Here is a 14540-nt window from a genome sequence, read left to right as displayed (position 1 = left end):
AATTAGAATACTTATCTTTATTGATTGACATCTATTTCATTATTTTTAAAAAGTATATAATTATTTTTAAAAATAGGGTGATGTAAATGTAATGTAAAGAAAACAAAAAACTAATTTTTAACAATGACAGTTAAGAAAATTACAGGAGATTTGCGTTTTTTATTTTTTTTTAAATAACAGATTTAATTAAAGAAAAATTAGTTGTTAATATTTTAGGAGGAATATATGTATAATCAAAATTTAGTCGATAATGTCATGATATTAAGTAGTTAATAATGTAGTAATAAACAAAAGCAAGTATATTGTACAAGTTATCAAATGATCACGTGATTTCTTCTTCAATTTCATGGAGATTTAATTATATTGAGTTTAAGAAATAGATAACAAAAAAAGTTTTTGATTAAAAAAATGAGAAATGATATATATTGAAATAGGTCATTATTATATATATGATTAATAATTCTTTATATTATCCGCGCAACGCGTGGGCACGTATACTAGTTAAATGTAAAAAAAAGTTTCATTTTTTTTTATAGATTTTTTTTAATAAAAAGACTTTCTTATCTTTATCACTTTTTTTTTGTTTGCTTTTACCCATTTTATCCATTTAACTACCCACTTTTTAATGAGTATTATGGGTATTACTCGGTTTTTACCCATTTTAAATGAGTTGGATACCCAACCCATTTAAAATGGATAATATGAGCGGATACCCATATTATTTACCCATTTTGCCACCCCTATTTACAAACATCACTGTCACCTCCATTTACTAACATGCCTATGATGTGGCAGGTCAAAGTGGTACGTAACATTCAATTCACTTTAAAGTTGTTATGAAATATTTAAAGGTTCATAATTAAAGTGTTAAAGTAAATTTTATTGTTGTAAGATGAATTTAACGTATATAGATAATTCCTGATTCCACCCACTCTTTAAAATGCATGTAAAAATATTTACTTCGTACTCACTTTTAAAATTTAGATATCTAATATTTTTTTAAATATAAAGAATTAAAAGGATGAGAATTACGTGCCTGCCTGGAATTTTAGAGCGGTGAAGAGATTTAAAAAAAAAAAAGAGGTGCCAAAGGCTGAAAACTGGCGGGAAAGGATATTTTATTTTGTTTTTTTAGTTTTAATTTCATGATTACATGCTTTTTTTTCCTTTAATTTTTTAGCATATTAAAATAAATATTTTACAGGTACATAATATTTTTCGGAGAAATTTAAAGACTATTTATGTATTTTTATTTAAAAGTAAATACTCCTCTCTTCCTATCTCTCCCCTTTCCCCCAAATTCATCAGAACCCTAATTTCATCGATTCACCGGCAACACACCATTTTCCTCGATCGATCAGTACGATTCCTCTTCCGTTACAGGTATGGTATGCTTATGATCGGTGTTATTTCGTTTAATTCATTATTTTTTCTGTTAGCGTCTCAGCTGATTGTAGATAACTGAACAGGAGATTGACGATGGAATCATCTTCGTCTGTCATAACGCCAGAAGATGTAATGGGGACACTCATGAACGATGGAACAATTGATTCCATGAGGTTGAAAATCATTACTCAGCTCAAAGCTAATGTATGGTTTGCTTTCACCTACCCGCAATTACTTACTTTTTATTCAAACATATGTTTTCCTACTAATGTTTATCTAATATTATAAGTCGGTGTGTGCCGAGTACTATGAAACCCGTAACTCTTTTGTTATATGATTCCAGAATTTGAGTGTGTTTATATATTATGCCTTTAGTAAAAATATGTATATCGAAAAAAAGATTTCTCTCTTTAAGCACGCAGACTTTGTATGTGAGGGTATACACATTGCCTGAACATGCATCAGCCCTTCTTGTTATTACACTGATAATCCATTTCTATTGTCATGTAGGAAGAACTCAAGAATACCACCATAAAGATGGTTGAGCAAAGCAGGGTCCTGAACACACCTGGTGCAGAAAAGCAGACCAAAAGGGAGCTCTTTGATGCATTGCGACAAGAACTTGAGTATGTTTGTTATTTGTTCTGGTTTGGCTTCTGCATTATCTCAAGAAAGTTCAATTTGACAGCATGAAATATAATTGAAAGAATAATTTTTTTGAAACTTGGTATATCCTGAATATATTATGATTCATCACCCGTAAATCCTAAATATATCTGTTATACCAGCAAAAGAAATCCTGGATATATTTTTCATGACCCAAATCCAGGACATGACCGGCAGGCACCTAACAAGTTAAGCCTGAAGACCCATTCAACCTGTAAAATGCAGTCTTATCTGTTTTTAGGGATATCTGTACACCTGTATCAGCCAAGAACTCGATTTCTCAACACAGCGATTAAAAGTATAGTGTATAAGCCAAAATGCATTACGACATTGTAATGCCACAAAGGACATCTTCCAAAACCTTACGTCAAAACTATTGAACTAACTAAAGCCCAAGACTGATGAAGTGAATCTTCTCATGTTCTTTTTTTTTAAAAAAATTGACACTCAAATTACTTTTTATAAATATTGGCCAAACACAAATTGTTTCTCTAATATTGGCAAAAGCGGTTCTCAAATGATTTGGTTAAATATAAACTGCTATTCTCCCCAAGTATGTCTTGTAAAACTCTTTTTGAAAAGAAGTCCTTTCAATGTAAGTAGATGTTGAAAGCTGGACCAAGAGGACCCTGAATTAGTTATTAACAAAAATAAGACTCATTATGTCTCTGTAGGAGAGTCAAATAATTTGAAAATAGGAAATTTTAGGATACATGAAGGAAGAATACTCCATACTATTAACCTTAACAAATCGAAAGAATTTAAAACATTCTAACACTGAATTGCTGCATTAATTCTTGACTCACTGGGGCCCTGAAATTGAGTTGTCAACCTAAGTTGAAAAGTCAAGTGAAGCATGTTGAAAGAACTTACAGTTTGATGACTTATCAGTACCACTAATGATTCTCTCGACTTTCAGTACATTTGCTCACATAAAAATTTGGTTTTTTGACTGGTGTGCATAATCATCTCAGAATACTGAATTGAAATACAATCGAGGTGCGCGAAAGTTGGCCCCGACATTACGGTCATCAAAAAATAAAATAAAATACTGAATTGAAATACATTGGGGGAATTATTATTTTGTCTTATTATACTTGTAAAAATGGTCCATACAGTAAATTTAGTATTTTGTTTTGCTTGCACTATTTTGGTTGAGATATTCCTCAAGTGCGGAGTAATGAAACATTATCGACCCAAATAGAGCATTTATCATATTAAGGATTCATTCACCTGACCTTAGCTTGCTTGAGATTGAGACAGTTGTTATAATACACTATTTTGGTAGAAGGTCAGACATATCTCTGACGGTACATGTGAATGTGGGTTTTGGGTGCATTAAACATATAGGAAGAGTAAAAAGGCATTTCAAGGAAGTCCCTTGACCTTGTGCTACATCTCAGCAAGCGTTTGATTGGTATGGAAGTTTTTACAAAGGTTTTCAGGATCTTGATATTAGACATTTGTTGTTGGAGATGCTGATGCTTTATAATTAGAGCTTGAAAATTATGTGATCTTAATCAACGTTGTTCATTTATAGTGTATATTTGGTAGATAACTGAATCTTGTCCAATATCCAAGTTAGTCAGATTTAATCCGCTCCTGTACTTTCACCAGGACTTGGAGATGCTCATTGCTCCTGCACACCCTGCTTAGGATGCGATGATGCTGAAAATTTCACGTGCTTGCCACTGTTCTTAATTTATTCTAGAATTATATTCTCACAAAATCTCACCTACATCATCTCATTTAAGAATTGACAAATTTTCAGCTGCATAAAATCAGAGTGTCAATGCTTTTTCCTATTTTAAACGCGTCAGACCTTGCTGGCTGAACTCAAACCAAAAATAAGTACAGTGATAAGTGCTCACCTTATGAAATTGTCTCTTATTTTTTTGGTTGCCAATAATTTGGTTTTTATTCTCTGCTTGCCCAATTTTTCCTGTAGGACTTCAGTGCTTGAGAAAGCCTCCAAATCGGTTTGGGAACTTATTTTGGATAATAAAGGGATAGGGAAGGAAATAAGTGAAACAGTTGAACAAGTTTTCTGTCGGTTGAGTGGAAGAGAAGCACCATTATTTGTGTCGGATTTCGGACCTCAACCAGAGAAAGGGAAAGAGAAAAAGAGCGGGCAGAAAGAGGAAAACAGTGAAACTGGGAAAGATAATTCTGAATCTGCAGCAAAGAAGAGAAAGATGAACACAGAAGAAGAGTTTGATGAAGCTGTCTGCAAATCTAGTGACAAATCACCCTCATCGGATGATTCTAGTAAAATGCCGCCACCAAGTGTGAGAAGTCAATCCACTTCCTGAATCAACTCCATTGTGTCTTATCCAGCTTTTAGCGAGGGTATTCTTTTCTCCCTGCCCTCTTGTTTGTTCGTAGATAGAATCTTTTTCACATATACTGGATCGACATAGTTAATACTAAAAAGTTATAACTTATCCCTAGGTGTTAGCTTCTTTGAAATCTATGTAGCTGTATCATTTACTCCTGAGCTTCCAGAATGAGCTTCTTGTCCCAATTGGAAGTAGAATAAGTTTTATAGTGGTATTGAATTAATCTCTCTTGTTTTCTTTCCTAAAGAATTTCATGATATAATTTGGAGTATAATTTTGAATTCCTATAAATTAAAAAGGAAAAGTTAGACATGTATCTTCAAATCTTTTATCACACCAAATTATTTAGTCAATGAATCTAATTCAAAAATTTCTTATTCAGTTGTCATTCTCTTGTGAAGTAAAGTTCAATAGATGGGTTTAATTTTATACTAAGTTGCTAGGACTCTCCGAAATTGTTGGTACCGTCCAAATTTAGCTTCAAACTGTCCATCTTCCACCCTTAGTAGAAACATATTTAGATGAGTGATGAAAATGTGTTTCCTAAAAGATCGAATGTTTAACGAAGGGGGATTAGGCATAGATGTGTTGTGCTGGATTTTTTTTTTTGTTGTTGCTAAAACAAAGCTTTTATTGATAGCGAGTAGAAGTTACATAATAGAGGCTGAACACGAGGTTAAAAGTAGTACAGTACAAAGAAAAGGTAAGTAAAAGTCGGAGGGTTATTTAGCAGCAACGAGCATTGTCTTCAGCAGAAGTCAGGGTCTTGCTGTGTTTTGCCATAGCATCAGCCACATTATTGCTCTCTCTTTGAATGTTGCTAATGTGTTGAATTGCAGCTCCGCCGTTAGCTGGTGAAGGAGTACATGATAATCTGTTTCAATTAGCGCAACTTTTTTACAGTAGCAAGTTGCAGTTCAAGCATTAGCGCATATAGTTCAACATATATTACCATAGTGTGATATTGTGATTGCATGTATCCAACAACTGAATGCCCACTATGATCGTGAATAACACCAGCAGCCTCACCTCTGAGTGAGTGTAGGTGCTTTGCGTTTTGGTTTTTGTTTGAGAGGGAAAAAAGAAGACAGTAAAATGCAGAAATTTCAAATATGTGTGTAAAGAAAAGGAAAGCAGCCAACTTGGATTGTTTTTAGTCTTGTTTATACAGCCATTTCAGTATAAATTCCTATACATGTTGAATGAAAATCTGAATTTCTATCCTTATATTTGTTTTTCCATCCTTCCTACCGCCGTGGAATTTGCAACATTGAGTGCGTGTTACCTCTTTGTATGGTCTTGACTAACTCTTTTCTCATAAGTTAACTTTTTTGAGGTTGAGTTAGAGAATGTTTTTGGGGGCATTTGCCCAAATTGCCAGACACTGAAAATTTTATCTGCCAGCAGAAAAAAAGGGAAAAATCATCCAAATATTTTGAAGTTCGAAATTTAGGCATTGAGTTCACAGTAATAGGAAAGAGTGACCTCAAAAAAGGGCCATATTATGCATACAATCCAACTTTTGATGGCAGCATATTCATGGATTTAATCAACGATGATAACTTGGTTGATACATGGTCCAAAGCAAATATAGTATATTTCCCCGACTATGCCTAAAATTATTAGTATAAATATATTAAATTAAATGCGATTTCTCACTTGGAATACTCGCAAACCATTAGTTTAGAGTTGAAACGTACGGCTATCTTTCTTTAATAGCAACATGGTGAATTTAATTGTTGAGAGACATATGGGTGTATTTCGTAAGAAGAAAAATATTTCTACGAGAATTGATTTTCATATGGGTGTGTTTAAATCTTGTTATAAATTAATTATAGGTAGAATGTAGTAAAATATAATAGTATATTAATTTTAAATATTGTTAGGTGAAAAATTAAAACTAAAGGGTTCTCACTTATTTTTACGGATAAACATGAATAACTAGATTCCTAAGTAAGCCGATGGCTCACGGGTTGAGTCTCCTTCCCCCGGTCCCGCACACAGAACCGAAACCCAAAACCGCAAATTTTATTTACCGGTTTTTTTCCCCATAAGCGGTTTTCCCGTAAACCGGGAGCGCTTTAACGCGGGGACACTAAAATGGTCCACATTTCTCCAGGATATGTGGCGATTCGACCGCACTCTGACATTTTCACGTGATATCCACGCGCTCTTCATCCTTCCAATATACAGTATTTTGTTGTCACTTGCATGGCACCAAAGCCCAATGCTCCCCATCTCATCTCCACCTGTCTTTTCCTATTCCTCCATTTGCCCATTTTTAAGCTTCTCTGCTTCAATTCATTGCTCATATAAAGTAAAGGCAACTGCTTTTGGACCATTTGTACAAACAAAACACCACATTTTAGACTACTTAAACCATGCATGTATGTTAATGACTTACCAATAAGACTGTCAAGTAAACTATAATGATTGGGGTGTGAAAGGCACGTAGCTAGAACGAGAGTGGGTAATGACATTGCAACAATGTAATTTTATACTATATGATGATTTTAATTTAATATAATATGAATTTTCTTCTCTTTTTTTTTTTATATACAAATAAGGTGGCTGTGCATCCCCCTTATTCCAAGAATGTGGAAAACTGGTTTTCCAATGAAAACTTATACTGCTATTCTTCCTTTTTGAGGCAAACCACTGCGCCTCTAGTAATCTCACATAAGTAATTAATAAAAACCCAGGGACTTTTATATATATAAGTCTCATGATTTCTAACTCATAAATTATATAATCTTTCTCTTATCTCTGTACTTACCAAAATTATTGACAAATTAAAAATGCGTATGAGTTGCAATGGTTGTAGAGTTCTTCGTAAAGGCTGCAGCGAAAGTTGTAGCATTAGGCCTTGTCTTCAATGGATCAAAACCCCTGATTCTCAGTCCAACGCCACTGTTTTCCTTGCTAAGTTTTACGGCCGCGCTGGTCTTATGAATCTTATTAACGCTGGCCCTGATCATCTTCGTCCTGGTAAACTCAATTTCAATTGTATTATTCAAGTGCATGTATAGGTTATATGTACAATTTTAATTTGTATTGACATTTTTTTAAAAAAATTTGCAGCGATATTTAGGTCATTGCTTTATGAGGCTTGTGGAAGAATAGTGAACCCGATTTATGGATCGGTAGGGTTGTTATGGTCAGGGAATTGGCAGCTTTGTCAAAATGCTGTGGAGGCGGTACTGAGAGGAACTCCAATTACTCCCATAGCTTCTGAAATTGCTGTAAACAACAACGGTCCTCCTTTGAAATTGCCTTACGACATTAGGCATATTAACAAAGATGAAAGCTCTACCAGGTCCTGCGAGCTTCATCGGGTCAGGACCCGATGTCGATTCAAGCGCTCAGGTGCTAACACAAAAGCGACAAAATCGAATCCTGTATGTTCCGGGTCGGGTGATGAATTCGCCCATGAGAAAGTTAACAGGTCTACGAGCCATGAGTCTTCATTGAGTCACCAGTCTGAAGAAGAAGCGGCGGCGGCGGCGGTGGCTCTGAATGTGGAATGCGAAAGCCCGGAAATGGCTGAAGTAGAAGATTCAGCTAAGGCGGACGGTGAAGTCGAATTGGAACTGACGTTAGGTTTTTCGTCTTTAGGAACTGTTGAGGGTAAACCGAAGGAAACTAAATGGAATAAAGGTGTTCAGCTGGTGGACGGCGCTGGAGAATGTAAAATAGAGCTTGGACTTCATTGTTTAGTTTAGTACTAGTAGTTCATTTTTCTTTGTTTACTTTTTTGCCCTCTACATTAGTACAAATATCAAGTTATATAGTAGCAGAAGAAACTGTTTATTTCAAATATATAATTGTTAACAGTAAGCTTGTTAATTAGTAATTATTAAAGTTATGGAGGATACAAATTCATTAACTTATAATTACTCTTAATATATAGTTTATCATCATGTTGAATTGGTTAAAAATATTTGGGAATGGAAAAGTGGAAGAAGGATGCAAAACCTCTATCATATATATACTCTGTTAAACAAAAAGAATTGGAAAAGGTGGTAACATAATCAACGAAGTGGCTACCAAAATTATAAGTAATGCTTATTAGTCCTTGTCAATTGCCTTACCAGAATGTTAATCAATATGGAACAACAGCCTTACCAGCAAATGAGTAGGTTCCTAACCGCTATTGAGGCATTATTTGTACCATAATGTAGTGTTTCAGCATGTTTAGATGGTTCCAAAGGAATTTAAGATGTTGCATTATATTAAAGCTTTCTGGCTTTGGTGAAAAGTTACACATTCTGGTTGGTTAGATCAGAGCACCATGGATTCTAGAAAGCCAGTTACGACATTTTGTTCGTCTTTACAACATAGTACTTACTGCCTTTTGGCGAGTGTAGATCAGGCATTGCTGTATTGTGTTCTTTGCTGCATTCCTGGCATGAGTACTCAAGCTTCATATTTGTTGGCAACCTTCTATCATAATATATACTCGACGTTCATATGCATTGACTCTTTGTTTCAATAGTCAATTTGAAAATTTTCATTACTAAACTGGATTAGATTAATTTCTTTTAACTAAATTTAAATTCAAATCTACATGAAATCTACTCTAAGCTGCAATATTACTCATATCTAAATAGGGAAAGTGAGCATGCCTTTTTGTTATAAAAAACAATACTCCCTATGTCCCTAATTACTTGTCTATTTTGACAAATTAAGAAATGACAATTTTTTTACCTATTATACACTAAATTAATTACTTTAAAAAATGTAGATCTTCTAGAAGAAGATCTTAAGTTTTTAATTCATCAACCTCATAATCAATAGGGATAAAATAGTAAATTCATTATGTCAATTATTATTTTCTTAATAAGTGTGTCAATTCAAAAGTGAACAAGTTAGGGACAGAGAGAGCGCTACTCTAAAACTAGCAAAACTAGCTGTAGACAGTGTGGCTCCCTCAATTTTCTCTAATCAGCTGGGCTCAGCCCATGGGCTATGTACTGGTTGGGCCAAAAAGATTATAACAGTTGGGCAAGGTTAATATTAATTGGGTAAATCACATAAATATTTTATATTAAAAAAAACATTTACCATTTATGGCAATACAATTTTTCTAACTAAATATAACACTTTTTTGGAATTAAGAAAATTGTATAGTGGCTTGCCTCTTTCTCTGCCGTTTTTCCTCTTCCTCCTCTTTTTTTTTTATTCTTCTTCTTCGTCTCTTTCTATGTCATTATTTATCTTCCTCTTCTTCTTTCTTTTCTTTTTTTTTTTTTAAATTCTTCTTCTTCTTTGAAATTTTCATTTAAATAAGGCAGAAGTACTCACTACCCCCCTGAACTTGAAGCTTTTTATACGGTGTACACCTAAACTAAATTTCGTTTTAATTACCCCCGAACTTGTTTATTCCTCTGTCGCGTGCACCTTTTTCGTCCACCTGGCGTAGATATTGACAACACACTCTATTAGGCGCGTGAGGAAGTGATTTTTTGCCACATCACAAAGCTACAACGGTAAAAAAACGTAAAATCTCCATTTTTCTTTAGTATTTGACATAGTTTAAACGAAAAATAGGGCAAAATGTAAATGAAAAGTAAAGGAAACAAAGATTAACACTTACTTGGTAAGAATTTCAGACAAATTTGAAATTTAATCGACCAACTTCACGTCTAGAAAACTCAAATCCAGAAGGAGTTCCGCGAAATCAGCCCTTATTCAAAAATAAATTTTAAACAATGAATTTTAAATTTAAGAAATTTATTTTTTGCAATATTAATTTATCCATGTGGCTGTTATTTATCCAGGTGGAAATCCACATCACCAATTTAGATAGCTGTCGCATGCGTGTAGTCACAACAGGAGTAGGTGGACGAAAAAGGTGTACGCGACGGAGGAATAAACAAGTTCGGGGGGGTAATTAAAACGAAATTTAGTTTAGGTGTACACCGTATAAAAAACTTCAAGTTCAGGGGGGTAATGAGTACTTTTGCCTTTAAATAACTATCCTCAAATCAATTTTTGTCCATACTTCATTATTTTTACCCAAAAATACGACGAAAAGAGGAATAGAAAGACGAAAGTTTGTACAAAATCATGTTTTCAAGCAGAGATTTCAAATCTCTAAAATTACAGCAACAAAAGTTCACCATTAATGGTGATTATAAAACTTTAAATTTTGAATACATTATTTGAATTTTACGAATTTATGATTAGTTTGGACATGTTGTTCCTACAAATAATTGAAAATGTTGTTTGGAGTTTATATCTCAATTTTAAGAGGGTTTGGTTAAGTTTATAATTGATTTTAGGAGAACTATTAGATTGAAACTCGAAAAATGTAAAGTTTATGGAATTGTTTCACAATTGTATTAAAGTTGTATTAGATATGTTTCATAATTATATTAAAATTGTATTAAAATCATGAACAATACATTTATAATATACACATATTACAAACTTCACTACTTTTTTAATAATGTCAACGAAAATAACTCAAGTAACACACTCATAATACATTTATAATATAGGAACAATACATTTGTAATACGTATTGCAAAAGTCGCTCTTTTTTTTAGTGATACAAATCAAAATAATTTATAAAATATATGTAATACATGTTTTATTCATGAATAGTACATTTATAATACATATTGCACACTTCACTTCTTTCTTAGTGCTACCAACAAGAATAATTTAGGTAACACACTAACAATACCTTTATAAGACATCCACATTACATTTTTAATATATATTGCAATCGTCACTCATTTTCTTAGTGATAAATTAAAATAATTTATAAGACACATATAATATAAGTTTTATTCATGAGCAGTCCATTTATAATACATATTGCAACCATCACCCATTTTCTTAGTGATACAAATCAAAATAATTTATAAGACACATATAATATAAGTTTTATTCATGAACAATACATTTCTAATACATATTGCAAACTTTACTCTCTTCTTAGTGATACCAACCAAATGATTTAGGTAACACACTTACAATATATGCACACTACATTTTTAATACATATTGCAAACATCACTCATGTTCTTAGTGATACAAATCAAAATAATTTATAAGATACATATCATACATGTTTTATTTATGAATAATACAAGTTTAATTCAGTCTATAGATTATTGTCTTGTCTTTCGTTAGTACGTTTTTTATTTATTCTTAATTTTCTTCTAATTCAATTTTAATATTGTGTAATACACTTTTAATGCAAATTTAATTCATTTTGTAGTTTATTATTTGTTACTATTAGATTGCTTGTTTAATTCATTATTGATATAAGTCTAATTCACTCTATAGGTTATTGTTTGGTATTTCATTAGTTACATTTTTTATCCTTGCATAATTGTCTCTTCTAATTCAACTTTAGTATTTGTGTAATACATTTTTAATACAAGTTAATTAATTTTACAGTTTATTGGTTGATTTGTTATGATTAAATACTTGTTTAATTCGTTACTGCTACAAGTTTTATTCAGTTTACAAATCACAAAATGCTCTTTCGTTTGCTACATTTCGCATGCATGTTTAATTCATTTCTAATTCAACTTTAATATATGTGTAATACATTTTTAATTCAAATTTAATTCATTTGGCAGTTTATTATGTTTCTTCATTTGTTACGATTGGATTACTTGTTTGCTCTTTCGTTTGCGATTAGTTTGGATAGGTTGTTCCTACAAATAATTGAAAATATTGTTTGGAGTTTATATCTCAATTTTAAGAAAGTTTGATTAAGTTTAATATTGATTTTAGGAGAAATAGTAGATTTAAACTCGAAAAGGATGAAGTTTATGGAATTATATCGGGTTTGTATTAAAGTTGTATTAGATATGTTTCATAATTGTATTAAAATTGTATTAAAAGCATGAACAATACATCCTACATTTTTAATACATATTGCAAACTTCACTCCTTTTTTAATGATATCAACTAAAATAATTTAGGTAACACACTTATAATACATGCACAATACATTTTTTATACATATTGCAAACACCACTCACGTTCTTAGTGATACAAACCAAAAATAATAAGACACTTATAATAATGTTTTATTCATGAATTATATAAGTTTAATTCAATTTATGGATCGTTGTCTTGTCTTTCGTTAGTTACGCTTTTCATTCATTCTTAACTCTCTCTTCTAATTCAACTTTCATATTGTGTAATACAATTTTAAAGCAATTTAATTTATTTAGCAATTTTTTGATTTATTTGTTACTATTGGATTATTTGTTTAATTCATTATTGATACAAGTTTAATTTATTCTATAGATCATTGTCTAGTCTTTCATTAGTTACGTTTTTCATTCATGATTAATTCTCTTTTCCAATGCAACTTTAATATTTGTTCAATACAATTGTAAATCATTTTGCAATTTATTGGTTAATTTGTTACGATTGAATTACTTGTTAAATTCACTATTGATACAAATTCATTCAGTTTACAGATCATAGAATGTTCTTTCGTTTGCTAAATTTTGCATTCATGTTTAATTCTCTTCTAATTTAACTTTAATATGTGTGTAATACATTTTTAATTCAAGTTTAATTCATTTTGCATTTATTATGTCTCTTCATTTGTTACAATTAGATTATTTGTTTAATTAATTAATTATGATACAAATTTTATTAATTCTACAAATCATTGACTACTCTACGAAAGAAAGTAGAGAGAGAAAGAAAGGGGAAAAAGCAACAAAAAGAGACAGAGAAAAGCAACAATAAAAAGCAAGAAAAAAAAGCAACAAAAAGAAAGCAAAAAAGAAACAATAACAAAAAGAAAACAAGGGAGAAAGAACGACATAAAAAAGAAAGAGAAAGAGCGAGAATGAGAGATAAAAATTAAAAAGCTGAGAGAGAAAAAAGAGAAAGAGGCGAGAGAGGGAAAAATCTAAAAAAATATATAGTATTGTTATATATTGCTATAAATGGTAATAGTTAAAGAATATATTTAAAATAAGTAATTGTTTTTAAAAGAGATTCACTCAAGTAATTAATCCTATTAGGAGGTTTTTTATACACTTGTTTAGCTTTTCATTTTGCAAGTATTATGTCCAGAGTACTCTTGTTACTATTTGTTTTGGATTTCTAGAGTTTCCTGCATTCCCCTTCTTTCATTTCCATGTTTCGTCCTGCTGCTATGATAAACGATTCTAATATAATACTCTGTGTTGCACTATAATACCTTATCGCATACTTAAATTTTGATAGAATGACTTAAAATATCTCTATTGAAAATTGAACTTGAAACCTAAGCCTTTCCATGTCAATGAACACGATCTGTATATTTCTCTTCTTGTCCCTATATTACTCCAACACCTTGAAATTATATAAAATAATTACTATGAGCTCAGACATGCCCTTGTATCACAATTTAACTTTACACTTAAACAGTTAAATCCATTCACACAATCTATTTTAACTTGTTAAAGTTCCATTACCTCCTTTGTTTTCCTGAAAACTAGTTCCACCTTGTCAGAATCGTGTAAACAATTTTAAAATTCCCAGTGTATCACTATGTATATAAGTCAAAACAAAACACATATTTTTCTAGGTTCCCCATAGTTATCACAGACATACCTAAATGTATCGGGACGTCGTTGAAAACAGAAGTGGGCACAGTGCATGATTTCTGCTCTTTTTTTAAGAGTCGTGACTTCCTTTGGTGAAGCATTGTTGTACATGTGTGTTGACATACTTTTTTGAGTGGCCAAATTTGTACAGTTATTTGCGTGTTACACATGATCTCTCATAGTACGTAAAAAGAAAAAGAGAGTTGTTTTCTCTCGCCTCGTCTCTTATCTTGTCGTAATCATAGCTTGTAGGCCAAATCACAACAAAATGGTCGTAATAGCCTTACTCTATTATTATTATGCCACCATTTATTTCGATAAAATTCACGATATATGGCCATAATTAATAAAGTGTTTGCTGTTCGCAATTTATCATATGCTCCACCCATATATTAGTGCTCTTACCCACTTGTCCACTCTCTATCTAATCTCCACAGATAAATATTGGGTGGGTAGCTCTATTTAGGAAAAGGTTCAATTACCATCTATCCCCAAAAAAAAAATAACTAGTCTACGTGATTAGAGGTAGGCATAATAATTAAGAGAAGCTTGAAAACACCCTAGAATTATT

The 14540-nt window shown here is 31.9% G+C and overlaps 2 protein-coding genes across 4 annotated transcripts in view; both read left to right on the top strand.

Annotated features, from left to right (window-relative positions):
* LOC125848450 (uncharacterized) overlaps positions 1–5386 on the top strand; it is a 22539-nt gene extending 17153 nt beyond the window's left edge. Inside the window, exons 1-5 of one of the 3 annotated variants that reach the window (XM_049528314.1) lie at positions 1276–1383; positions 1470–1590; positions 1897–2012; positions 4001–4401; positions 5231–5386. In XM_049528314.1, coding sequence (XP_049384271.1) covers positions 1480–1590; positions 1897–2012; positions 4001–4364 — 591 coding nt within the window. In that variant the 5' untranslated portion in view covers positions 1276–1383; positions 1470–1479 and the 3' untranslated portion in view covers positions 4365–4401; positions 5231–5386. Of the gene's footprint in view, positions 1–1259; positions 1384–1469; positions 1591–1896; positions 2013–4000; positions 4550–5230 lie in introns of those variants that run through there. The other 2 variants (XM_049528311.1, XM_049528313.1) reach the window with 2 other exon arrangements.
* A 1641-nt stretch (positions 5387–7027) lies between these two features.
* Positions 7028–8187, top strand: LOC125848232 (LOB domain-containing protein 40). The gene is made up of 2 exons (XM_049528062.1): positions 7028–7379; positions 7473–8187. The coding sequence occupies exons 1-2, from the start codon at positions 7190–7192 to the stop codon at positions 8111–8113; spliced, it is 831 nt and encodes a 276-aa protein (XP_049384019.1). The 5' UTR covers positions 7028–7189; the 3' UTR covers positions 8114–8187.
* The last annotated feature ends 6353 nt before the right edge of the window (positions 8188–14540 follow it).

This window comes from Solanum stenotomum, chromosome 12 (genome assembly GCF_019186545.1).
Source record: "Solanum stenotomum isolate F172 chromosome 12, ASM1918654v1, whole genome shotgun sequence".
NCBI classification, from domain to species: Eukaryota; Viridiplantae; Streptophyta; class Magnoliopsida; order Solanales; family Solanaceae; genus Solanum; species Solanum stenotomum.
This window is presented reverse-complemented; position numbering and strand designations above follow the sequence as displayed.